Here is a 25,586-nt window from a genome sequence, read left to right as displayed (position 1 = left end):
CTAAACAAAGCTTGGATAATGAGTATTAAACAGCTCATAAACATACTTATACATTATAAATAAATTACACTCAGACGCAGAATAAATGATAGCGCTCATCACACAAACATTCCTGGGTGGGAATCGAACCCACGACCTCCGGTGTAGCAGTGAGGGCCACTAACCACTAGACCAATAGGCCAGTAATTTATCTTCGCTGCACAGTGATTACAAAATGTGTTAAACAACATTATCATAGGGTGGAATAATGAATTGAGCGCCCGAAATGAAAACACGAAAGCTTTTTCATGGTTTTATTGTCGTTGTCTCTGGTGGGATTAAAAAGGAGTGGTTAATCTCGGATGAGAACGAACACATGAGAGTCGGAACGATTAAAATTTAAATATTCATTTATGTGATAGATGATTTCCTTGACTAAAACCGACGTATTAATCTGAAATGCAGACGATGTGAAATCCTACTTTATTTATATTAAAAATGTTTAGTAAATGAACAAAATGATGTCTTACAATTAACATTTATAAAATTAAACAAGTTACTCACTTTGCAAAGAACATTAATTAATCATCGTCGTTACAAAAAGTATTAAAGCCGCTCCATTCTGCATTCAATAAATTTATTAACGGTAAGCATATCTGCGTCGATTAAAATAAACATTGAGCACGAATGGCCGTGCGGATGACGCGTCCTTATTTTCGCAAACATTCATTGCAGTGAACGCCAGACGCTCAGTCTGCTGTTTTTATGTCATACAAGCTTTTACAACTCCAGCGAATCCAAATAAACAATTAGGAGAGTTCTGTATGCCCGTGTTGACACATTACAAGCTGTGAGAGACAAGGGTGTGAACTCGTAAATCCCATTTCACTATTTAAATCTGATAAGCTTAATGAATAGGAACGTCGTAAACTTTGAAAACCAATTAAGAACTTGAAACCTAACACTGCCTCACTCCTGCTAGTGATATAAAGTGCTCTCGCCCAATGAACGTCAATTCACATCAGCTTGCTGAGTTGCTCTCGATTCGTTTTCGATTTGATACTAAATTGAAACTGTATCTATAACGGATTTTCGAACCTCTTTTACATTGAAGTGGTTGAATAAATTCGGCTTTTGGTCGTGAGTAAAATCAGGTAAAAGTCACTAGAAAAAAATCGTGTTCAACCTTCGTTTTCTCGTAATAAATTAAAAGGGATGAGTACCAGAATTTAATTAAAGATGCGATCCGAACTTGGACTTACTTTAACTTTACAAAAACGAAGTGGGGGCGAACGGCGCAAAAAACGACCTCTCACAAAATTTCCACTTTTTATCTTCCCAAAGTTAAAGTTGACTGATCTTCCCAACTTTTTTATTCCTCAGATTCATTTATTGGACAGGTGAATTTATTGGTCGCGATCATTTGTCTTAGTCCTTTAGTAATCGGCTTTGTAACCATCTAATTGACATTTAGATAAAGGTACAATGTTACAGATGTCTCGGTAGGAAACTGATTAATCGTAGGCACATGTGTGTGACAGTTGCCTCAGAGCTGTGAGAAAATAGGGAATACTGTGCGAGGGAGAGGCTTGAAGTGTAGGAACAGATTCGATATAGCCCTTCTATTTCGGTCTTCTTGATATATTAGCGCCTGTAAAAATAAATCAAGTGAAATACGAGCGACGAATTTAAGGGGTTCTCCCTCTATTTGTTTGTGTGAAAACCACTTTAAATCCAATATGTTATAACAACTTGCTTGAAAGCTTTCTTAAGTTACGCGGTTGGAATTAATAACGTATCATGCAAATGATTTCCTGACTATTGTTTATTTTGTTCACGTTATAGGCTGTGGATGAATCATTTTGGTACTTGCTGCGTTTCTGTGAATAATTCATTCACAAACGCTCATTTGTACGACTCGGTGTAGTTGTTATAATGAAAAAAAAGAGATTTTATTCAGAACGTCATTGGTCTACGTTAGTCCGCGTCATGAATTCCTGAAGCTGTCATTAAATATTAAAATCCTTATTCAAAAAGATCACACGAGGTTCGCGTAATTAGCGCTCAGGCTTCACCTAATTAGGCTCGCCGGTCGTCATTAGCTGGTAACTAAAGGTGGGTGCAGGCATTGTGGAGTGGAGGACCCTGGAGACATGTCGAGACACTCGACTTCTACGTGTGTCGACTGTGCCTTATTGAGTTGTTCGCCAGTTTTGTACGGACGGGGAACGTGAGCGTCTGCCCGCTTCGGGCATAAATTCCGGATTATGACTTGCCACTTCCGTAGATTAGGGTTTTAGGTTTGGTCGATATTGGTAGACGGAATTTGTTGTAGTAATGTAGGTGCTAGAAGAGATAAATGGCGTTTGTTTTGTTATCTGTTTTTCTAGTTGTTGTTTTTGTAGCTAGGGAAGCTCTGGGGTTATTTATTGAATAACTTAGCCGTCTTTTACGGGCATTCTTATGATAGAAAGAAAACTTAATTTAAATAAACCTTTTTCCTTATTATTACTGATTATTTATTTTTTGTACTTTCTGAAGTTTTTGAAATTGGATCAGCTTCATAGTTGTCGTGATATCAATTGTACCCGACACCTACACCATTTCATAACTTCTTAATCCCAACAATTTAGTGGGATGCTTGAAGCGGATAAATTATGTGGAGTGCCGCTTATATTCGTAACGAATACATCCGTCCGCTCATCAACGATGGGATTTATGGGATCCTTGCAGAATTATCACTCAAAGGACATTTAATATCAACTGTAAACTGTTGATGGTAGTTGTTGAAATTGTAGGCATGTATTTAAGTCAGAGAAATTATTTAAATCTCTTTACCGAAGCCTGAAGTACTTACTAAATTAACTTCGTCAAATGCGCTATTATTGACCATTATATAGCTTCCGTATTCAATATTTTTCCTTTGATCAAAATAATTTATCTAAGTGATTTCGTAATTCTTTACCTGTGAGTCTTCGCGACACATAATTTTAATATTCTTCCTTTCTGCTTTTTTTTTCTTCCTGGTCTTTTTCCGTAATAAACTTCAGATTGTGTATGCATAATACAAATGGTAACAGAAACTAAAACTGAAATTTGTGTTTGGTAACAAAAAGGTCCTTAAAAAAGTCTTCCTCCCATAATTTTCAGTCCTTTATCAACACAATAAGACAGCCAACATGTAGCTGTTATTTCCTCACATTCATACGGAATCGTTTCTATATTTAATCGCATGCAGACTAAACAGCACCATCCTCTTACATTGCGGAGTTCCGGCATACGGCAGTTACCGTCCCCGCACAGGATGCACGATCTCTATAAAACATATATTGACATGATGGGGCTGACCTATTCTGGACCACTTTAAATAAACCACGGGAACTTACGAATATGCTTTTGGGTTAGAGAGTCTTCTACCACGAATAAAAGTAATAGTATTGCTGTTTTGGAAGATATACACCACATAAGGTAGAGTGCAGTGGAGTCTTTTTCAACTTTGGGGGATCTGGGTAGGTATGGTACTGCCAGAATACTTGCTTTTATGGAATGGGGGCGATTTACCAAATAAATATCTACAGACTCTTAAACATTTGCCCAAATTGCAAATTGAGCTTTTCCAAAAAAATGGATTCGGTTTCTCATTTTAAAAGACATCGGAGAAGTTTATGTAGAGAACTATTAAGAATTAGCAGAATTAATTTAGACCAAACTATTTTTTTGCTACTTCACCCGTATAATTGAGGTTTCGCCGTCCGTCTGTCCCTGAACTGACTATAACTGAACTTTAATTAAAGAATAAGGTTAAGCAGCCAGAGTCCATCTTACAGTATTTAACAGAATGCAGAGACGAGAAAGAATCTTATAACATTATTTCGTGCATTATTCATTTGGAAAAACGCACACTAAGATATTTAAGCTCTGTTTTAGTAAAGCAATTCGGAATAAGCCTTTACATTCGTAAGGTACGGATGCTGCTTCAAGACGAGCGTCTACAACTGTTGTCCTGTCGTTATAAATAAGATTTGTGGCGCAACCAAGTTACCGCAGTTTAGAATCACCATTTGCTTCAGAAACACTAGCTTTAAGAATGATTTAGGGTCTCTAAAGTTCATCGTTTTAGTGAGAAAATGGGTAAAATAAACAATTGGTTATGTTGTCTTATATTATATAACTGTTATCCTGATAGTCATAGTAAGTAAGCGTAGACTTATACAAGACTTTTTTCAAAGCAGTGATCTAAAGTACCTACCTTGAAATTTCTTTGCACATATTTTCAGTTTAACGTTAGTGCTGGTTTTTTAATCTGTTTTGACTAAGGCACTCAATATTATAAATCGCAAAAATTCATCAAGCCAGATTATCTTCACAATGTTGAAATAGTTTATTCTTGTAAATAAATTAGCGTCAGCAGGAAACAAATCCTGCTTCCTAATAGTCTCACCTGCATATGCGCTTAGCTGCGCAGATTGTGTTGTCTCCGGCGCATTGAAATCGACAATATCCTTTGACACTTCCCTCCAGCCTCCCCCACCGGCATTCGATCGACGCGTGACACAGACAAGTGACAAGTGACAGTCGAGTGTATCGCATATTTTCCGTGACGTCACATGCACCAATTTCCACGAACCCGTGTTCGAGATATGGTGTATATTTTCAATGGAGGTTTTAAAGCAGAGGTTGTTTTTTCTTTAATGTGTTAAAAGAATTAGCGACATTTGATTCGCATTTACAAATTGGTGCTTAGGGAAATCGGTTTACACTGTTGTCAGTATATTGTTTGTTATTTATTATGTATTATATTGTATTACAACATGTTTAACGAAAAGTCAACGTGCTGCTGGGGAGTCTGTTGCACCGTTTCTTCTCTCGCAGCAAAAGCACTTAGGAATCGGTGCAATGTGGGCGAAACTGGGTGCTGTCCAATGTTATCTGACCTTCAAAAAGTGCTACTTAGTAGCTTAATTTAAATAAATGACTTTTGATCATGTACATGCCATTTTTATGTTGTCCTTCGATACTGAAAATATATATTTAGGGAATTTATTATCTTTTGATGTACATATTTTACAAGTCAAAGCACCAGGCTCTTGGCTTATGTCGTTTCGCGTCGCGAATAATTTTAATTTAAATGCAAAATTCAATTCCCTGAGTATTTACATACTGATCCTCTAAGTTTGAATATTTGTTTTTGATTTCATCTTTTTCGGAGCAAATATTTTTGGAAAAAAGTATTAAAAATTAGATTTGTAACTTAATTTTTAATTGTAGTTAACATGTAGAAAAACAGGAAGATTTTCTTTCAATTACTTTGCTAGAAACAAGAGATTTAAAAAAAAATACATAATCAGTTTGGGTTTATGTCATAAATTGTAGTCAGACGTAGTATTGTACATATCGGACAGTAAATATCATAACAGTCAATAAAAAACCGGTCTTTTGTGTGCGAATGTAAGAGGAAATTGCAATAATTCAGCAAACGATCGGCTTGCAGTGTTTTATTGGTACAAAGCAAATGAATGATACACTTTACACGAGCAACAAATATGCAACGATTCTTTATGAAACTGGAAATAAAACAGTCATAATTTGTGTAGTATGTAGTCTGCATATAGGTAATGAATTATGCGTAAGTAATTGGGTACGAACATATTAAATTATGGAATACCTTCACACGCCCCGCGAATTTAATAAACAAAGAATTTGTGTATTAAAGATCCTTTATGTAAATTAATTACATTCCACAAGCGGCAACAATTTACCCAATCATATTTGCCTACAATATCGGTATACAGACGTTCTGCTCCCCCGCAATACGTCACTTTAAGTTATAAATTGATACGGATATTAGCACTGCGCCGCGGGCACTGCCATTTGGCTCCATCATGGGTCTATTTACTAATTTCGCCGGAGAGCCGGTGTCCTGCCCTCATGTCTGCAGTAATAGCAGCTCAAAATTGCTGCAATCCAACCGAGTATCATCGAGTTAGATCAGTTAATCCGGGCCGGCGACGGCGGTTAACTCACTGTTCGCATTGCGCTTGCGACGAATCTGCGTCTATTCTTTTTTCGAACTTCATTTGTTTTGTTTTCTAAACGGCCAGTAATAACATGGAAGTAAATGATCGGAAAGTGATTTTGGAGAAAGTATTATATCGGAATCTGGCATCAGGCTGAAATACAAGTGACTTTGTTGGGTGTTCTTTGAAACTGGTCACGATGAAAATCACGGAAAGCTGTGTGAATGTGAATGAAGTGACTACTGTCAGTGTGATCACTGAACCAAGGTAAGCATTTTTAACCTCCGACGCAAAAAGATAGATGTTATAAGTTTGACTTGTCTGTCTAACTGAGGCAATAAAGCTCCCGAGCTTATTGAGGGATTTCAATATAGTTTGTTTTGTATTAAAAGCAAATTACATACCTACGAGCCTTGTTTGATATAAATCGCTTGAGCTATTCAAAAGTTGTGGGGTTAAACAGTCGTTGGCTTTTATTTTTATTTCTAATTTTGTCTTGATAAATGACTTTCCATCATAATCATATGAAAAAATACAGGCCGGTCTTCACATTTAAATGCGTGCTTAAGTTTTTTTTAAAGCCTTTAGAATCAACATTTCCTCATGCGACTGTAAACAGAAGTACACATATCTCTTTCCTCAGTATAAATATTTCAAATTGATATCGCGGAAGTTAAACGTTAGATCTGATCTCGGACACCAAAACGCCTTCAGTGATACCAAGTATAAATGATCGCTGGACATACACAGGCAATGTGTTCAATATTTGACGTTGCTAACGGCAGCATGTACGGCTGGCAAACCGAGACGATTTAGTATTATCGATCCACTGGTCACTTGTATTGTGGCTTGCATTTTTAAACTCCGAACGACCGTTCGGACGACAATTGTATTTAAACTTTTCGATTCTGAACAAACAAATGGAAGGTGTTAATGGATTTGGGAAGTCGGAGCTGGAAGAGTGTTGTTAATAGTACGTCTAAATGTGAATTGAATATCTTGGATCAGATAAGACAGGAATACGAAAAGATTGCTATTTCAAGTTCTTTAAGAAGTGGATAAGTTATAGACAAATTAATAAGTCAAATATTTATGGCTTTACGAACGATATGTTAAAAAATTGCTTCAACTAAACGCCAGATAATGGCGGTCAAACATACGTACATACAAACAGTGAAATTGAAAATCTCCTTTTTTTGAAGTCGCTAAAAAATCGACTTCGTTTTGCATGTATTTTTAAGTTCTCTTACAAGTTTAGAATAGGCATAGCATCACTACCGTTGTCCAAACGACGATGACAACGATCAAAACAAAATTTTGGATTAAGTTTTTTGCGTTTCGACACCCAAAAAGTATGCATGTGTAATTGCGACGGACTAGGTCCCTCCGGGCTTGTTCCACCGCTCGATGACTTTTTAACGAGTTCCAACCTAATTTTACGGTTTTTTACACGAATATTTTCGTGAACGGCTTCAAAACGGTTCGTGTCCGGCATCCGAACGGTTTGCGTACGGTAGCCACCAGGAATTCAACGCGCTATGTGTTAATGGACTCATGTTCTTTGTGTTAAGGCTTTTAATAATTCATGTTTTGACTAGTGTAGTATGGGGAAATACGAATGTTTCATTATCATAATTAAAGGCTTTTAAACGTAGACTTTTTACCTCGTACAAATCAAGAACCGTCTTATTTACATTTACGGCTTGCCTATTATAGTTTAATTCAAATTCCTCCATATTCAAATGAGGCCGCCTATTTAAACGTCACCTCGAAACAAACCACGTCTTTATGTGATCCCTACAAACTCCTTGTCACCTACCATTAATTCACTACTTGACAAAACAAACGCGATAATCTTCACTCAACCTTTTCACTTAACTACGTCACGCAAACATTAATACGTCACTTGTTGCCCCGTTGAACTGACATCATACACACACACATGTATAGAAAGGTAGGTAGATACAAACTACGGACAAGTATAGATACGTGTATCCAGCCAAAAACAGTTGAATGGTGGATTAAGCCGCTTCTGAATGCCCCTCGCCCTACTTCCTGCCATATATTCCTTTAACTTTATAAACATTGTTCGTTCTAAATACCCGGGGTCGTTGACCCGCTGTGTGCTGTTGACAGGGGTTGTAAACGATTAATTTTAAAATGCAATGGTATGTGAGCGGTACACGCAACGTGGATGTGTGATAATCATTGTTTATGTTGATGATCCACGACTATTTTAATATTTAATTATTACATACAGAAATACGCATGAAGTTTTTAATACAATTTATTTATTCAGAACATATCGTGTTATAAAAGGCATAGAATATACTAAGTTACAGGGTGTTTTGAAAAGCGTTTGTTAAAGTTACCTTAGTATACCTAACGGGCGGCAAACTCAAGCTGTGTTAGGGACCTGCAAAGCAAACATGGAAACAAACCGTTGAACATTCAAGACCGGGCGAAGTTAAAGTTTGTCGCTAAACGGACCAGGTTCCCGGCTACGCAGACTTAAGTAAAAACTGAAGGATAAACTTCACGAAAAGTATCGCCTTGGCTGGAAACTGTTGGTTCTTAGCCACTGTTTCGCGTAAATAAGATATTTAATCCCCAGTTCGCGTTGAGAACAAGTTTGTGTTATGCAACTAAATTTTATAAAGAGCTGTGATAGAAGTTTATGATATTTTATTCTTATAACTTTATTTAAATGAATTTATTTTTCGTATTTTATAAGGCAATATGTCAAAAAATGTCTTTGAACTATTTTATTACCTTCATACAAATTTCACATAAAACTACTTAAAAAAACTTTATTATCCTTCGGATATAACGTATATAAGGTTTCTTTTACACCATAATGTAACGAAACCTTACAAGATAGTCTGCCTAACATCCGTGTGGAGATGACAAAAAAAAACAGCCGTCTCAAGAACCTTCATTAGTACGGTGGACAGGAAAAAAGGTTTTAAACCCCTGGAATATACAACATACCTTTTACCGGGGCTCCGTATTAAAACCAAAGATACTTTACCTTTATAAGACGCTTCCTTTTATAAGCGTTTTATATTTAATTGGGTTCTTTAAGAACTTAAGTGGTATGCTAAAAGGCTTCAGTTTCAGAAGCGTGCGCGAGTTTTCAGGAAGGCTCTCTAAAATATTAAAATTCATGTCATAAGGTCTTTCGTGTTCGCAAAGAAATGGGGTTTTCTTTGAACATGTTTCTTGACACTCTTGTAGTTTGCATCTATCTTCTCAAGGAATTAATTCTATTCTAAAGTCTGTCAGTAGATTATTAATATTATTATCTATAGTTTGTTATTAGGTAATTGTTGTTTTAACGCTTTCTATAATGCCGCCACAATCCTTTACTAAAAGCAGTATTCTTACTATGAATTGTTCATTTTCAATTTTAATTTACCTGACGAACTACAAAAGAATAGAAATATTGAACCATTAGAGTCGGAGCCGCAGTGGCATTCTATATAAATGTTCAATACCCATAAAATCCGAACGTCCGCTTGGATCTTCGTATTTTCGATTCGGTGGTTTTCATAAGATCAAATAGCCCAAAACAGAAATATCGATTGTTTCTGCTTCGGTTAATCTCGACGGTGACGTAGGCCGGTTTCTTTTGTTTATCCCTACGTAGTATCTCTTAATATTCAAGTTCCCCACTCAATGCACTCAAGGGTCAATCTTCAAATATAACGTATAATGAAACCTCTCTCATAATTAAAACAACGCTACCTCGCTCTACGCAACTTATAATAACAAACAAATATGTTAGCTCCCCGAGCCACCTAACAAATGTAAACATAAACAAAACCAATGCATTGTTTGCATGTTTAAGGATAGACTATGAATTTTCATCTATTAGTTGATAAGCTTAGCTGAAATATTGTTTACACAAATAAATATGTTGAGAGTTGAGGCCCTATGAATGAGAATTTTGATACGGGAGTGCTTTTGGTATAATTTCTCAGATTCAGGCGATTGCTTTTTTATAATGTGGAATGGACTTTGGATTGGGCTTGATTTAAGACAATGACGCGTCATAGAGTAAATAAATGTACAGTGTAAATTTTCAGGAGTGAGAAAAATTTACTTAGCGCAATACAGACCGACAGATAACAGACAGTTGTATCAACTTGAAATAAAACAAATTGAAACTAAAATTTAAATATCTATTAAGCTAGTCCAGTTGCGTGATAAGCTGTTTTTCAATACCGTAGCGAGTAATACGGTTATTATATCAGATTTTCCAAAATAAATCTTGTCATAATAAACATAACTTCATATACAACAAATTGTTACCATAAAACCCTCACTCATCTTCAAAGATTCTCCAGTCTAGACAATTTGACTCATTGACTTCGCTTGTTTACTTGACGTTGTTTATACCTAGGCTACCTACAGCTAACTGAATACAATAGGTTCATCAGGAGTACTGTGCAGTAGTGCCTGGTTTATTGTTAGTGGCTCGACCATAATTGGGTACTGGTCATGTTACAAGGTCGTATTGATCCAACGTTGAAGGTCAGATAGCCAGGAACACGCCATGTTGCCAATGTCAAAGTAAATAAGTAATTTTTGCCATCAAAGTTCATGCCGAAGTTTGGACAAGTTTGTGAAATATTTCCAAGGGTGTTGGAAAATATTTCTTGGTTTTTATTTTGCTTCACCATGAGTCGGAATGCTAAAAACTTTCTGAAGTCACGAATTTATTAATTCTCATAAGCTGCGCCTAAAAAAGTGAAAACGTTATCACAAAACAAATATAACGTACAAAATTAGGTAACAACATACACTAAGACATTTCAATCCATTCATTTGCACCACATTTCCTTACAAAGCTACTCCAATCAGTGATTCTCCAATACTTCATCGTCGACGCGGAGCTTATCCGAACATTTCCTCTAAAAACAGGCTCTTTGTGCTGTCTTCGAAATAAACAAGACAGAGGCTTTCACGTAGCAGAAATACGTCGGGGCTCGGGAAATGTGTGAAACGCTCTCCCGTTGGTGTCGCACTTTTTATTCTCTGCATATGAAGGCGTCCGTTGCTTACAATTTATTCAGTTTCTTTGGACTTTTTATGTGTATTTTTTTGCTCTGTGTTTTTATCGTGCGGTTTTCGTCCTTTTGTTTTTGAAACACGGCGTGATATTTTGTTTTTTTTTTTGACATTTTTTTGAGGAATAATGAGCCTGTTTGAATTGGAAAGTCAACTACATGGAATAAAGATTTGAAAAATAATTAGGCTTCAAGAGTTGCCTTGAAAAATTAATTTCCCGGTTCACACGTCAAGCTTTCGTGGAAGTCAAAAGGATCCAGAAATATCCAGAACTACACTAAAATATCCTTTCATCTCATTTACGTAGCTTACAAAAATAGAGTACATTTTCTTATGCCTGTTAATTAGATACTATTAAAGATTCCTCTTAAAACTGTTAATTCTTACTCATCAAAGCAACCGACTATAAACAATCTTGTTAATGAACCAGGCTGGATAGCGTTAACCTTTTAAAAGTAAAAAGCATTCCGAAATACCGTAAAGCGTGAAAGAGGAGCCGTAGTACAGACGTTCATTGATCAGCGGCCAGCTACCAACGAAAGGGAACGTATACTACGATACTACGAAGGTTCGAACTAAAGAGGTTGTAAGTTCTATAAATTTGCCACTCCAAATACAATCGAGTCCCCTCTTACATAAAGTAGAGATTTCTTTGTATTGATGTTCCGCTTTCAGCTGTCTGGTGTTTGGGGTTACAGAGTGTGTACAAACACCTAGAACTTAATAGTATTTGTAGGTACAGCGCTAAATATTAACGAGGTTTAGAGTAGGTGTACCGTTGCATTGTTAATATAGCCGTAGTCTGTGGTATATGGTTCTATTGTTACTTTGGGGTTTCAATTGTTTTAGGGGCTGTGTAGTGCACGTTTGGCTCTCTTAAGGGCCTTTCATGATCTTCGGGTATTGTTCCTTTGTTGTCTTTGATCGTAAGGTTAGGTAAGTTATTGATTAAGCGATTAAGCTAAAACTTTACGGCTGTTTAGATCATTGACCACGAAAACGGGTGAGATATATACTATTATAAAATTTGACAATTATTTCTCTGTTCACACAAAAAAAAGTTTTTATAACTTAACACAATAAAACGTAAACTTCACTGCTCAGTTTCATTATTCCTTAACTAAGAAATATAATCTAAATAATGGTTAACATGCAAGAATATTTATCGATACACGGATTAGGGAAATTGTTTTTTAGATATTAAAACATTCCAAAAATCGCTGGTTTTCATGTCTTGTACCAGCTTCTGTATTAGATATAGGTGTGTATGTATATATCTACTCTCGAGATAGACGGCGAGGAAATTTTAACGACAGTGAAAGTTAAGGGCTGCCAGTTTCAGGGGGATCCGGGTGTAACAGAGTTTACCTTATTTGCCCTGAAATTGTTTTGGTTGGAAAGCAACGCTGCCGAGATATTTCAAGAAATGAGAAGAAGAATCATTTCGTTTTATGACGTTTTTGTGTTTTAAAATGTACTTAAAGAAAATTATTATCCTAAGTTAAAATTAAATTCGCTTAGTGTTTCGCTTATAATTATTTTTTAGTAAATGGTATAGATATATACTGTAGGAGTAAATATCAGATAAAATACAATGTCAATCAATTTTCAAATACGTTTCGGTGTGTAGTAATGCCTACTTTGCTTAAAAGTCTTAGAGACAATGTAAAATAATTTAACACAACTGTGTTACTAATATAATTTACTTATTTGTACTGGTTAAGCAAGTCAATAACTTAAAATACTGTTTTCTAAAATGTCAGCAATGTCGCTTAAAAGGATTATTGGAAATCGCAAAGCAAAGATTTTCAAGAGCTTCGATTTCAGTTTAATAAAAACCTCAAGATTTCTATAAACACTTGAGAAGAAGTAAGAGCTCCGATTTGATTTGATATTAAACTGACTTTGTTCTTTTCACTACGAATTTGTATTTTATAAATAAAATTAATATCTAGGGTAATAAACGAAAACTGATTCGCAATATTTGTGATGCAAATAGGAAACTTATAATATGATTTCATATGGAGAATATTTCATTTCATATTCTCTAGTTGAGTTCATTAATAGATTATCGGTTTTAATATTGTTTTCAAGTATTTGTGTTCCGGAAAGTTTAAAATATACAAATATTATACTTAAAGCAGTACGATATTTTCACAAATTAAGGTTTCCTTATCTTATGATCTAGTTGGTAGAAGCAATTAAGAATGTCTGATCTAAAAAGCGGGCTAAATGGGATTGAATGGGAGTCACGTTTGGCAATTGGGTGAAAGTAACAATGGATCTGACAAAGTGTAAGAATGGCCCCTTCCATTGTAGAGGTCCCTTGCAATGAGCCCTGACTACGAATCAAATCGAACGCCATTATTTGTAAGAAAAAATCTGTTAATACTTAAAGTTTGTATTTTTTACGTGATAGCATTCGTTCTTTGGAGTGAAACAAAATGGACTAATTGGTAAAAAATATACAAGGAAGAACAATATAAAAAGTTAACAAAACAGGTCAAGTGTGAACCGGATACCCAACACCAAGGGTTCCGTAAAAATTAGGCTGAAGAAAATCAAAATTGCAAAAAGAAAAGATCGATCTTTGTTTAATCTCTATATTAATATTCTTTTTTTATGAATAATATCGCTAACAGAAATACATAATTTGGAGAATACCTCTTGCCTGGTGACAAACGAACGGACTGAAGAAGACAAACACAACAGTCTTAATAACACTTTGACGGGCCTGTTGGTCTAGTGGTTAGTGACTCTGACTGCTATACCGGAGGTCGTGGGTTCGATTCCCGCCCAGGACAAATGTTTTGTGATGAGCATGATCATTTGTTCTGGTGTCTGGGTGTAATTTATCTATAATATGTATGTATTTAGAAATATATAAGTAAGTTTATCAGTTGTCTGGTTACCATAACACAAGCTCTGCTTAGCTTGGGATCAGATAACCGTGTGTGAGTTGTCCCATGATATAAAAAAAAAAAAAAAAAAAAACACTGATCCATTTTACCCTTTGGGCAAGCAACCCTAAAAAAATAAGTTTATTTTTCACAAAGACCATAAATAGTAATCAGTATATCTCATGTATCATGTTTCTGTAAAAGAACAGATATAATCTTGTCTACCAACTGATGTTATATTGACTTGTAAGACGATGAAATACGAGTATCACGGTTGACAGGCAACGTGAGGAGAATTTGTTCTCAGCGTCGGCTTATATGATTGATTACATCCACATATGTATAGGTAGTAGGTAGTGTTGAAATCGTGTGAGAGCTGTCTTGGATTTTTAAGTTGTTTGTCTTCTGTTTAGGATGAAGGTGTACATGTATAGGTTTTAGAATTGTCTGTCTCCGCTTGCAATGCTTATAAGAGTTTCGAGGTTTGTGTTAGTCTTTTTGGACTCTGTCCTATAGGTATTTTTCGGTAATTTTCCGAGCACAGGCCTCTCGGAATCCAAGTAGTCTTCTCTGCATCTAAGTGGACACCGATTGGATGATGAAGATTTCGGCGATGATGATGAAATTCTGACTGAACGCTTCATATTTTAAGAGCTCAAATGACGTTGTACTATTTATTTATTTATTTATTTATTTATGTTAAAACGATAGAGACACCAATTACATTAACATAGACGTGAAATTTAAAATAGGAAGAAAAACATAATATAAACTAGAAAAACCAACCAGCTTAAGTATAAACATGAGAAACTTAGTTACATCAAAGAATAAACTATTAATAAACAAAACAAACGTAATATAAAATTTATAACAATAACAAGATACACATTAAACTATGCGTTCGCACAGGCTGAGACACAAACACATTATTATTTTAAAATCTTCAACAAATAGATCACAGTTCGGTTCAGCTTCCATGAGGTCATTGAGCATAGCTAGAACACGGGGAACTGGGGATGAGGCGCGGGCCACCGTGCGACTAGTAGGTGCGGTTAGTAGTCGGTGTTTTCGTCCTCGAAGATAGTTGTTAGGGACGTAAAGACGAATCAGCTCATTGTGCAGATCAGGGGCATCGGTTATCCCTCTAGATATTTTGAGCATGATGTTCAACTGGTCATAGGCTCTTCTAGTTTGCAACATATTAAATCCTAGGTGTCCAACAAGAAATTTGGTTGGATATAAATATGGATAATATCCAAACCGGAATTTATAAAGGAACCTCAAAAATGCCTTTTGGACCTTCTCAAGCGCAAGTACATATTTAGCCTCATACGGATTCCAAATACAAGAGCTCGACTCTAATTTGCTTCTGACAAGCGTGCTGTATAAAAGCTGTAGTACATGCGCGTTTTGAAAATCTCGTGCGTTTCTTAGAACAAACCCTAGTCGCCTGAACGAGTCTTTAGCAACGGTAGAAATATGGTCATGGAAAGTCAGCTTCCGGTCAAACACGACACCCAAGTCTTTAACGGTGGTCGATCTTATCATAACAGTGCCATTTATTTGATATTCAAAGTCTATTGGGGTCCGCATGCGACCGAAAGTCATAACATAGCATTTGGAGGGATTAAATGCCATCCTATTTGTAACTCCCCATTCACATATAGCATCTATATCTTTCTGAATTGCTTTACAATCGGATATAGTATTGACACAAGCGTATAGTTTTAGGTCATCTGCGTATAGAAGACATTTAGTATGTTTGAGAACACAAGGTAGATCATTTATCATAAGGAGAAATAATAACGGTCCGAGAATTGAGCCCTGACTTACGCCAGAACGAGTATGATAGGTACACGAATCATAAATCCCCAACCGAACAAATTGCTGGCGATCACGGAGGTAATCGGCCAGTAACCGAAGCAAGCTAGGGCAAAAGCCTATGGTGCTAAGTTTTAAAAGAAGGATATCATTATTCACTCGGTCGAAAGCTTTCTGAAAATCGAAGTACAATACATCTACCTGCTTTCTCTTGTCTAACTGTACAGAGATAAATTCAGTTAAGGTTAGTAGGTTTGTCTCCACGGATCTCTTGCGTCTAAATCCATGCTGGGCATTGTTGAGATATTTTTCTACTTGACAGTAAATTAAATTATGAAGAACATGTTCAAATATTTTAGCTGGTGTAGATAATATAGCGATGGGTCGATATTCTTCTATAGAGAGTTTGTTTGACGTTTTGGGTATGGGTGTTACACGAGAGACTTTCCACTGCAGAGGATATAATCCACTATTTAAAGATAAATTGAATATGTGACATAAAGGAGAAACAAATGAGTGTTTTAAATACTTGATAAGCTGGGCTGGTACACAATCTGGGCCTATAGAACTACTTGTCTTTAATTTATTTATTCCGTTTAAAACATCCTCAGAGGTAATGTGGAAAATATTGACGTAGTTGCTGTCGTGACTAATATCAAAACTATTCGCATTTTCGGCATTTAACTGAGGTACTTCTGACATAAATACACTTGCGAAAAACTTTGCAAAAGCCTCAGCTGCAGCTGCACCTGTGAAACTTTCACCACGGTAGTTTACCTGGGGTTCGAACCCACCCTTAGTCCTTAAGCTACTGATATGTCGCCAGAATTCACGTGGATTAAGTTTAATATTATTTTCTACACGTTTAATGTATGAACGATAAGCATCCGCGACCCTACTTTTTAAGGAATTTCTTAGATTTGAATAAGTTTTATAGTCATGATAACATTTAGAACGCTTCCAGATTGTATGCAATGTAATTTTATATTTCGTATCATTAATTATATCAGGTGTGAACCACACGGGGTACCGTCTACTGGTGGTCTTTGAACGACGTTTTTTAGGCATACAACTATTAAAAATGTCGTAAATAATATTGTAGAAGATATTTACAGCATCAGAAACATTAGTAGCCTGTAATACACGGGCCCAAGAAATGTCGGATAGTAACAAATAAAGTTGCTCGTAGTCACATTTGTTGAAATTCCAGTCTCTCATGGGATTTATGTTACTTGGTTCTATTACATCTGAACAATGAGCCGATTCTATTCTTACCTCTATTTCCAGCGGAGGGTGGTATGCATCAGGTTGAACAATGCCATCCGTACTAGAAACGTGCACCTCATGAGAGCCTTCCCGAACTAGTACTACATCCAACATTCCACCATGTCGATTCAAAATAACATTTTTCTCTACCAGAGAACAGAATGACAAAAAGTAGCAGTAGTAGTTAGCGACATTGACTGAAGCACTTTTTAGATTGAGATCACCCATTATAATTACAAAGCCTTTAAAATTGTTCAGGAAACTTTCAGTTTTACAAAACCAACGCATATATTCGGCGTCACAAGCGCTGGGTTTAATGTACACAACACACACAAGATATGAACGACCATGCCAAGTAAAGGACGCCCACAAATCCTCGCCACAGTCAGTTTCGTACTCCATTCTTCTGTGTAGCATAAGAGGTGAGCGTGCTGCTAGTAAAACTCCACCACAAGGCGCATTTCTGTCCCGACGCACGACATTCCAATTGCCTATTTCCAGTTCTGAGTCCGCTACCGAAGAATCAAGAAATGTCTCAGTAACAGCAACCAGGTTGTGTTCAAATAATGCAAGGTTGTTGCGCCATGTTGGAAGCTTTGTTTTTAGGCCGCGGACATTCTGGTAGAAAATACTATAATTTTGAACTTTTTTAGATTTGTTGTGAGGTTGTACTATATCCTTACTCGTACGCTTGTGTATCTAATCTTTGAAATGCGCTAATTATTCATGGAAATAACTTTACAATTTACTACTCTATCTTTTATAATGTAGTTATGTATATCAAAAGCCCTATTCTTCTGGTCAAGCAAAACCTTCTTAGTTCTGAATGTCGATCATTTGTGTGCTAATCCGGTTCAACCCTCGCATCAAATTTAATCCCGTTTCTCTGAGGCGTTGGGACTTAATAATAATAAAAGCGCCCTAATTTACACAGATAAATGTTTTAAGCGATTTTTCCTTTCGGCGGATCAAAATTGGCATGAAACCTTTAAGGAATTAAATTAAGAATCGCTAGTGGATATTGAACGTGTACTGTGTGTATGTTGTTTTGTTTTTTATATTTTTTATTAACAAATTATTGAGAATAGGTACAAGCTATTGATACCGTTTCCCAAAAAGCGTTTCTGGCAATACTTTATTTAATTCCCATCTACTTGATAATATACACGTACATGATATAATTCTACACGAGTGTTTACGCCGACGTGAGGTACGCAAACTTAATTAAACGTAAAAGCTGCCATAACATTAAAAACACGTCGTCACATTTTACTCTAAAGTTAAATTTTCCATTTTCCGTTATCATTTTCATCATTGAGCCCAAAAGTGCTTTTGTTTTTAATCAAAATTTCCACTACGAATATATTATTGTAAAAATGAATAATGTTTCATGAACCAACGAACACACAGAGCTTTTGTTGGAGTGATTACATTGTTCCTGTGCACAGAATCCAGATGGTCATTTATATTTGAAACAAACCATTTATTTTGATGTACGTGCATTTGATAGCCGACGGACGTTGCATGAGATTAATCCCGTGATTCGCGCAAGAGCCGAACATTGGTTTGATTAAAATAAACGCTGTATGTAATCCGAGGTAAACCGTTTACGCGGGAGACGGGACCGGAAATCGAAAGCGGCCATATTGGATGCGGAAATGTGCGACTGGCGCCCATCTATACCAGCGACCGACGATGATTCAATTTGTGGCACTTTCGTGCACAAGAACGAAATTTTCTTGGAATTATTTATTAAAGCTATTTAGGTATTCAGTTTTTATGTTCTTGTTGTTTTGTTTCCAAGTCTTTAAGGTAACAAAATAAATTAGTATTATTATTTGACGACGAAGTCATTAATTGATAAATGTACCTACATAATAATTTTAAAATTTAGATTTAGTTTAATCGTAATTATAAACCTGTGTACCATAATTAGGTCTTCATAACTAACCATAGAGAAAGTAACAAATTGAAGGAATTACTAGAAAAACAACTTCTAGAAATCATAACTGCGCACTTATGTAGCCTAGAATGCCTTAGTAGGTATTTCAATCGGAGTCTGAAGGAAATTTAGATTCCATACAAGTGCCTTCGAACTTAATAAACTATAAACTTTCCCGTGTTCACCTTCCATATTGAAGTCTCGTCACGTTTCGCAGTCAAGGCGTCCATTTGCGAATATTATGGACGATTATTGCCGATAATGTATAATACAGTTGCACAGCACAATTTATGCTTTGTATCCGATCGCCTTTTGTTCTGTAAATCGAAGTATATATTATTAAAGTTGGCTGTCAAGATTGAGTATCCAAAGCCAGACTCAAAACATAAACCAAAGTTGCAAAGAAAAATGTCTGCGATATTATTGGATTCTAGAAACTTCTAAATGTTTCTACTCAGAAACCAATTTCAGTAAAAAAGATCTCCAAGTGTCGCCAGACGAAAGCGGAAAACTGTACTTGAAAGGTCACTGAACTTATGTTTCAAAGTGATACACGAAGGTATTTCGAATGGTTTCTCGTGTAATAAATAACTCTCTTGAAGTGAGGGTGGAATCCTTTACTCCTACCTACTCCTAAGTCTTGACAAGTCCTTGTGAAAGTTACCGGCTAAAATCTCGTAGTCAGCATGATTCCTTGTGAAATTGTAGACGAAGGCTATCAATTCGTGCCTCATTTTCCCGAGCCTCGAGTGCAAAGCGCCGAGGCGTAATGGTGATGAATTTTGTGGATTATATCTCCATTTTCGCTGACGTAAGAACTCGTAAGCTTGGTATATAGAGTTCCTCCAAACTGGATCCCTGTGACACTCAATTTGCATATCTTTAGGTTTAGTTGTTCTGAAACATTTTATGTTATATAGATGTTCTTTAATTTGCAAAATGTTTACAAAATTAATAAATGATAATGAAACAAATATTAATTGTATTGCGAAATCAGTGCCTGACGTGCCGCAGGTTCGATTCCCGCGTAGGACAAGTGTTTGTGTGATCAAAAAATGCTTATTCTTTGTCTTAGTATTTTTTTTCGTGCATATGACTTAAAAGTTTGTGAAACCCAACAAGAGAGTAGGATATGCTTTTCCCTGTAAAAGTCATTCATAAATAGAAACAAAAAAAACCTTTATGTATACACAACGTGTCAGGAACTCAGAACATACAAACTTTACAACAAAATTAAGCTTTTGTCTATAAATCACATCGTTAGACCGAAACTTGTTTTAATTAAAGGAGTAGCTTTGCTTTTAGTTCAGGCGGAAAGTAACGAAACTTCTTCGCAAGGCATGTTATCTGCACCTTTAGGGACACGTTTAGTTGTATTTTAGAGGAGATATGCACTAACTTAGGTAGTTACGTACATTAGCTGCTAAAAGCCGAGTGTCACGCTCTGTAGACCTGTTACGTATGTCACAGCCCGCGGCGTTTGTGCTGCCAGACAAAACTACTGGTAATAAATAGACAGGATGGGGAAGCAAAGGAAATTTTTGAACGTTATGGTATTGAAGTAGAGTTACATGTTCTTTTTTTCAATACTTTAAGCTAGTAAGCATACTTATATGTACTTTATTTATATGTATACAGTATACTTATAAGATGACATGAGTGACAATTGTTTCTAGCTCCTAAAGAACCCAATGTTTGATAACTTTGTAACGAAATGTTTCCCATTGTTACAGCTGCTACTCAATCCCTTCAAACAACATGTCGGGTGGGTCGCACGTATCGCGCGCGACTTTCGGGGGCGCGGACTCGGAGATATCCGGGGGCAGCGCGCCCCCGCTCCCCAGCCCGGCGTCCGCGGGCGCCGCGCTGGTCTCTCCGGAGACGCTGAGCAGACACAGCAGCCCCCCTCCTCTCCCACCACACCCCTCGCACCAGCAACCAGCACCGTCTTGCTCCTCGCATCGAGTGCATCTGGAGTCACCTTTGAGGTAAGTTGGTGCTCCAAAAAGGACTATTTGTAAACGATTTAGAGGAGTTTTAAGTTTACTAAGTCTATTTGGGATCATGATGATTAAAAGGCTTTAAAAGTTTTTGAAAAATGAAGAGTATGTCATTCTCTTAAACTTTATTTTTTTCTTCTTATTAAATGCTTTGGATTTTACCCAGTATATGATTTTACACTACCAGAAAATTTTTGGAAAGATTTTGGAAGAAAGGTTTTGGAAAGATCTCTGTCTTCTTTAAAACTCTTCTAAGCCCCTCTTGTCTAGCACACCTTGGTTTTTATCTATTCTGGAATTTCCTTATCTAATGGATTTTGAAAGCAGTTTCAAATAAAAACTCTATGATACAAAAACTCATTAGGATTTTGCACAAGATAAGTCAAAGAAATTGATACCACGGCCCAAAACCATTTGTGCTTTCTCAGTGAAGGATACCTGGTAAGTACTTACATAGCTTAATTCCTTTTTATGTAGGTACCTAAGTTAAACGAAAACAGCTTTTCACATAATCTTGTATATGCTAAGGTATTCAAACGTTTTATACAAAGAGGTACTTTGATCTGCCTCTTTTTGATTTTCCTGGAAAGCGTATTAAGGGTGTTATCAAAGTAAATCCTTTCGTTAAGATTTATTTAGTCTACGTATATTTCTCGTGCACGGTACTGTCACAGTAATATTATGTACTGTCGACATGTAAAATAATCAAATACTAGTTTTTTTCTTTATTTTGTGCAAACATTTGAGTTTACAATCAGATTTTGAGGTATAAGTAGAAAATTAAGAATGATCGAAAGATATACCAAACTTTTACCCAGTACTAAATTGATAACGTAAAAGAAAACATGTAAAAACATGTTTTACTTCCAAATTTGATTTCAAATGTCATTATGTGAGTACCACCTGTACTCATTTTAAAGAGTTTTCACTACTTTACTATAGTGAAATCCGCCTTAGAAATTGTTGAAGTGAACTCCTTTGGAATCAACGTCTCCCCTCCCTTATCTCCTAGCAATTACAATAGAACTTCGGAAGCGTCTAAACTTTATAATCAAGGAAGTGTTTTGATGTATAGTTTGTTGTGAGCTGTTGTTCGCTGTGTATGTAACTTGGACATAGCTGTTTATTTACGGTTATTTTTTTTCACCACTGGTTCAACATTTTCTTAATATAAAATGAAACAAGGACACTTTCCACAATTCAACAATTATTAAGAAATCAGATTGTATTTATAATCTTTCGCGGAATCAGATTGTATTCGAACGGAAGTATAACGAGCTATAAAAGAAATACTTTAATAGTTGTCTCTATTTAGACATTTAGCTTTTTTTCACGAATATAGCCAAATATATTCTTATTTTTAATAAGTCACCCTCGTGGTTTTAGCCTAAAAACCTTAAAATTTATTGGTTGTATTTTTATTTGTTTTTAACCTTTTATGTTTATTAATTGGATGCTATTACAAGCAAGACATAAGTATAAATGAAAGAAAAATATAGTTGTCGTCTAAAGTTAACTCTGTCGTATAATAATGTTAACTGAAGTCTGAATAGTAAATGAAGAAAACTTAATTTAATTTACTTTAGGCTAAACAGTTTAGGCAAAGGAATTTAAATAATGACTGAAACATGTCTGAGCATTGTGGTGCATGAAAATTTAAATTGAGCGCAGTTTAGTTCAAATAGGTACAGCCAGCAAAACTTTCATTTACAAACACTTTCAAATTTAAAATGTTTCTGAACACAACTACACACAACAACCATTATTAGGAGTAGAAAACAAAGCAGCTTCAAAATCGAGTTTGCCTGAAAAGTTATTGCACACCAGTAGTAAATTAGAGGTCTTACCTCTAATTTGTTTAATAATTTGTGTTGTCAAATTTGTGCATAATAAATTCTAAAACCTACTATTTTTGCTGATCGTACTCGAAATGTGATTCCTAACTGGTAAATACGAAAAGGCGGGAAAGAAACTGTCATATTCTTTTTTATATTATTTTGTCGGCCAGTTCTTGGCAATGGATTCGTATGAGGCCTACGTGAGTTGGTAGTAAATAAATTAAATGATCAAAGAAATAAGTTTTGTTTATTACGATAAAGGACAATAGTTTCATCCTATGAATTTCAGGATGAGGAAGGTAAATGATCCTTATAGAATAGAATAGAATAGAATATTTATTTAATGTTGTTACAGGTATAACAAAAAAAAAATAACAGGTGGTAGTGTACATAAAAAAGGATCTCCGTAACATACCCAGAGGGTGTACATTATTGGTATAAGTGCAATCACAATGAATTAACAAATTAAATAAAAGTACTTAACTAAAATAAAAATCACTAATAAACACAATAAAGGAACAAAATTTGTTAGAAACAATAGTAAAATTATCTCCTTAATAACATTTCTCTGTTAAAAAATCGTTAATGCTATAATAACATTTACTAACTAGGTACATTTTAAGCCTTTTTTTGAATAATTTATCATTTAAGTCTCTTATTGGTTTTGGTATCTTATTGTAAACGATTGGTGCCATACAAAAGACACTTTTATGTAGTAAAGCCGTGTTAGACATCTTTACACATAATTTCCTTGGATGGGTGGATAGATAGATTTGGTCATTTGTGAATGTAATTTTAATTATATATTCGACAAACAATAAAAAATATTGCAAAAATGAACAGCAACATTCAAATTAAATATATTAAATATTATTCTGATCAGAGAGAAAGGACATCATATCACCATACCAGTTCACAGATACATCATTTCGTAATTTAATTAACCACGAGTTCCGTTATTTAATAAGAGTGACACAAAAAACCGGAGAAAAGAAAAACAATTTTTAAAAATGTAACCCTTCAAATTACAAAATTAAAATGGATGACATGAAAAAAACAGATAAAAAAGAAAATTATTTCGTAATCACGAAATATATATAATAATTATTATTCATTTAAATGTTGCTTAAACGAAACGTAAATATTGTTAAGACTTGTTTTGGTCAGTTCTATTTTCATCTGTGGTCAGTTGAGTTTGGGTAGTTTTCCCGGGCTTATTTGGCAAGTCACTGCCTATTTATACAGATGCGGGTTCAACGTGCTAAAAGGGTTGCGAGGGGAGAAACGGGTTCCAAAAGATACTATAATTGATCCGCTTTATTTTGTTGTACTTATATCGATTATGATCTATCATTTTATAGTGTATCGAAAAATACTGCTGTCTGAAGTATTTTCCGGACCATGTCTGAAAACTATTTTAGTCTTGTTGAAAATTCTTGGTCACACGAATATTTATTTTTTGGCAATGTCCATGGTGACTAAATGTTAAAAAAAAATGTTGATTCATTTTATTTAATCCTTCGTGGCAACAAACAGTGTAGTTATTGATTTGACTCCGATGTTTTCTAAGTAAACGGTCAGTTGTGTTAAACATGTATGTCATCGATCGCTTACACTGAACTTACATAATTAAGGAGGTTTCATTGCTGTAACTAGACTGTTTGCTAACACACTGTTACGTAAAGATATTGTTATTTATTGTACATAGTTTTAGTGTTAGAAACTCAGGGAGGACTATAATATTATTGTCCGAGATAATAGGCAAAGTTTTGGCTCCTCTCATAGATCGATCTTCGATCTTATCCCCTATGATTTTGGAACTAGATTTTCATATAATGTTGCATTATATTTTCAGTTACCTAATATCAGGGTTGTCATAATAAAAAGCTTATCATTCTTGCCCTTCAATCAAACACCATTGTATATATCTTTAACAATACCGTCGCTGAACTCGTCCTAAGAACTTTTTTTTCTATAAATGTATCGCTGTTTACCTCTAACAAGGTACTTATAAAGCTGGATAAAGGCGAGAAACAAAACACTACAGTTACTTCAAAGTATTTGCTATCACTCACCACATCCACACCGCCTTATTATTTCAATAACGAAATACAAATACAAACTATATTAGTATAAAGAAAGTGCTCGGTAGAGAAGCTGTGGCTCTGAGTAATCCGTACTCTTGTGTCAGAGATTTACGTGTTTGTGGTATTCGCCTGTCGGATTTGTGGACTAAGTTGTCTGGTTAATTGTATAGTTTAGATATACGATGCTTCATGTTGCTGGAGATCTTTTTGCTGATTATCTTTATACATATCTATGTATCTATAATACTTGTGTGTCACTGAACTCAAGACGGAATTAAATTTGTTTTTTTTTTTTATAAGCGTTAGTATTGGATACCGCAAGATATCAAGATTCATAATTGAGCCTAAAATAGGCCGCTGAAATAGATAATAATATATTATAATGTATGTAACAAAATCATAACAAGTAGGTACATAAAGCACATAAGTAATTAATACTATTGGTCGTTTAATCTATGTAGGTATTAATTACAATAATTATTATCTGTACTGATGATATTCAAAACAATTTATAAAACAATCTACAAAAGACAGGTAACATATATACGAAAAAAGTATTACATAATACCATCCTGAAACAGCACAAAGCCGTTCAATGATCCGCTAAGCTATTACAACACAGGATTTAAAAAAATGCTGACGTAGTTTGAATCAGGAGCAAAA

At 35.4% G+C, this 25,586-nt stretch overlaps 1 protein-coding gene across 3 annotated transcripts in view; it reads left to right on the top strand.

The window, feature by feature from the left end:
- LOC113507898 (proton channel OtopLc) overlaps positions 1-25,586 on the top strand; it is a 71,847-nt gene that overhangs the window by 24,955 nt on the left and 21,306 nt on the right. For 2 of the 3 annotated variants that reach the window (XM_026890845.1, XM_026890836.1), the window contains exon 3: positions 20,732-20,986. In XM_026890845.1, the coding sequence (XP_026746646.1) occupies positions 20,732-20,986 (255 nt within the window). Of the gene's footprint in view, positions 1-5,378; positions 6,264-20,731; positions 20,987-25,586 lie in introns of those variants that run through there. The other variant, XM_026890853.1, reaches the window with a different exon arrangement.

Source organism: Trichoplusia ni, chromosome 2 (assembly GCF_003590095.1).
Source record: "Trichoplusia ni isolate ovarian cell line Hi5 chromosome 2, tn1, whole genome shotgun sequence".
NCBI classification, from domain to species: domain Eukaryota; kingdom Metazoa; phylum Arthropoda; class Insecta; order Lepidoptera; family Noctuidae; genus Trichoplusia; species Trichoplusia ni.
The sequence above is the reverse complement of the archived record's forward strand: the minus strand, read 5'-3'. Positions and strand labels throughout refer to the sequence as shown.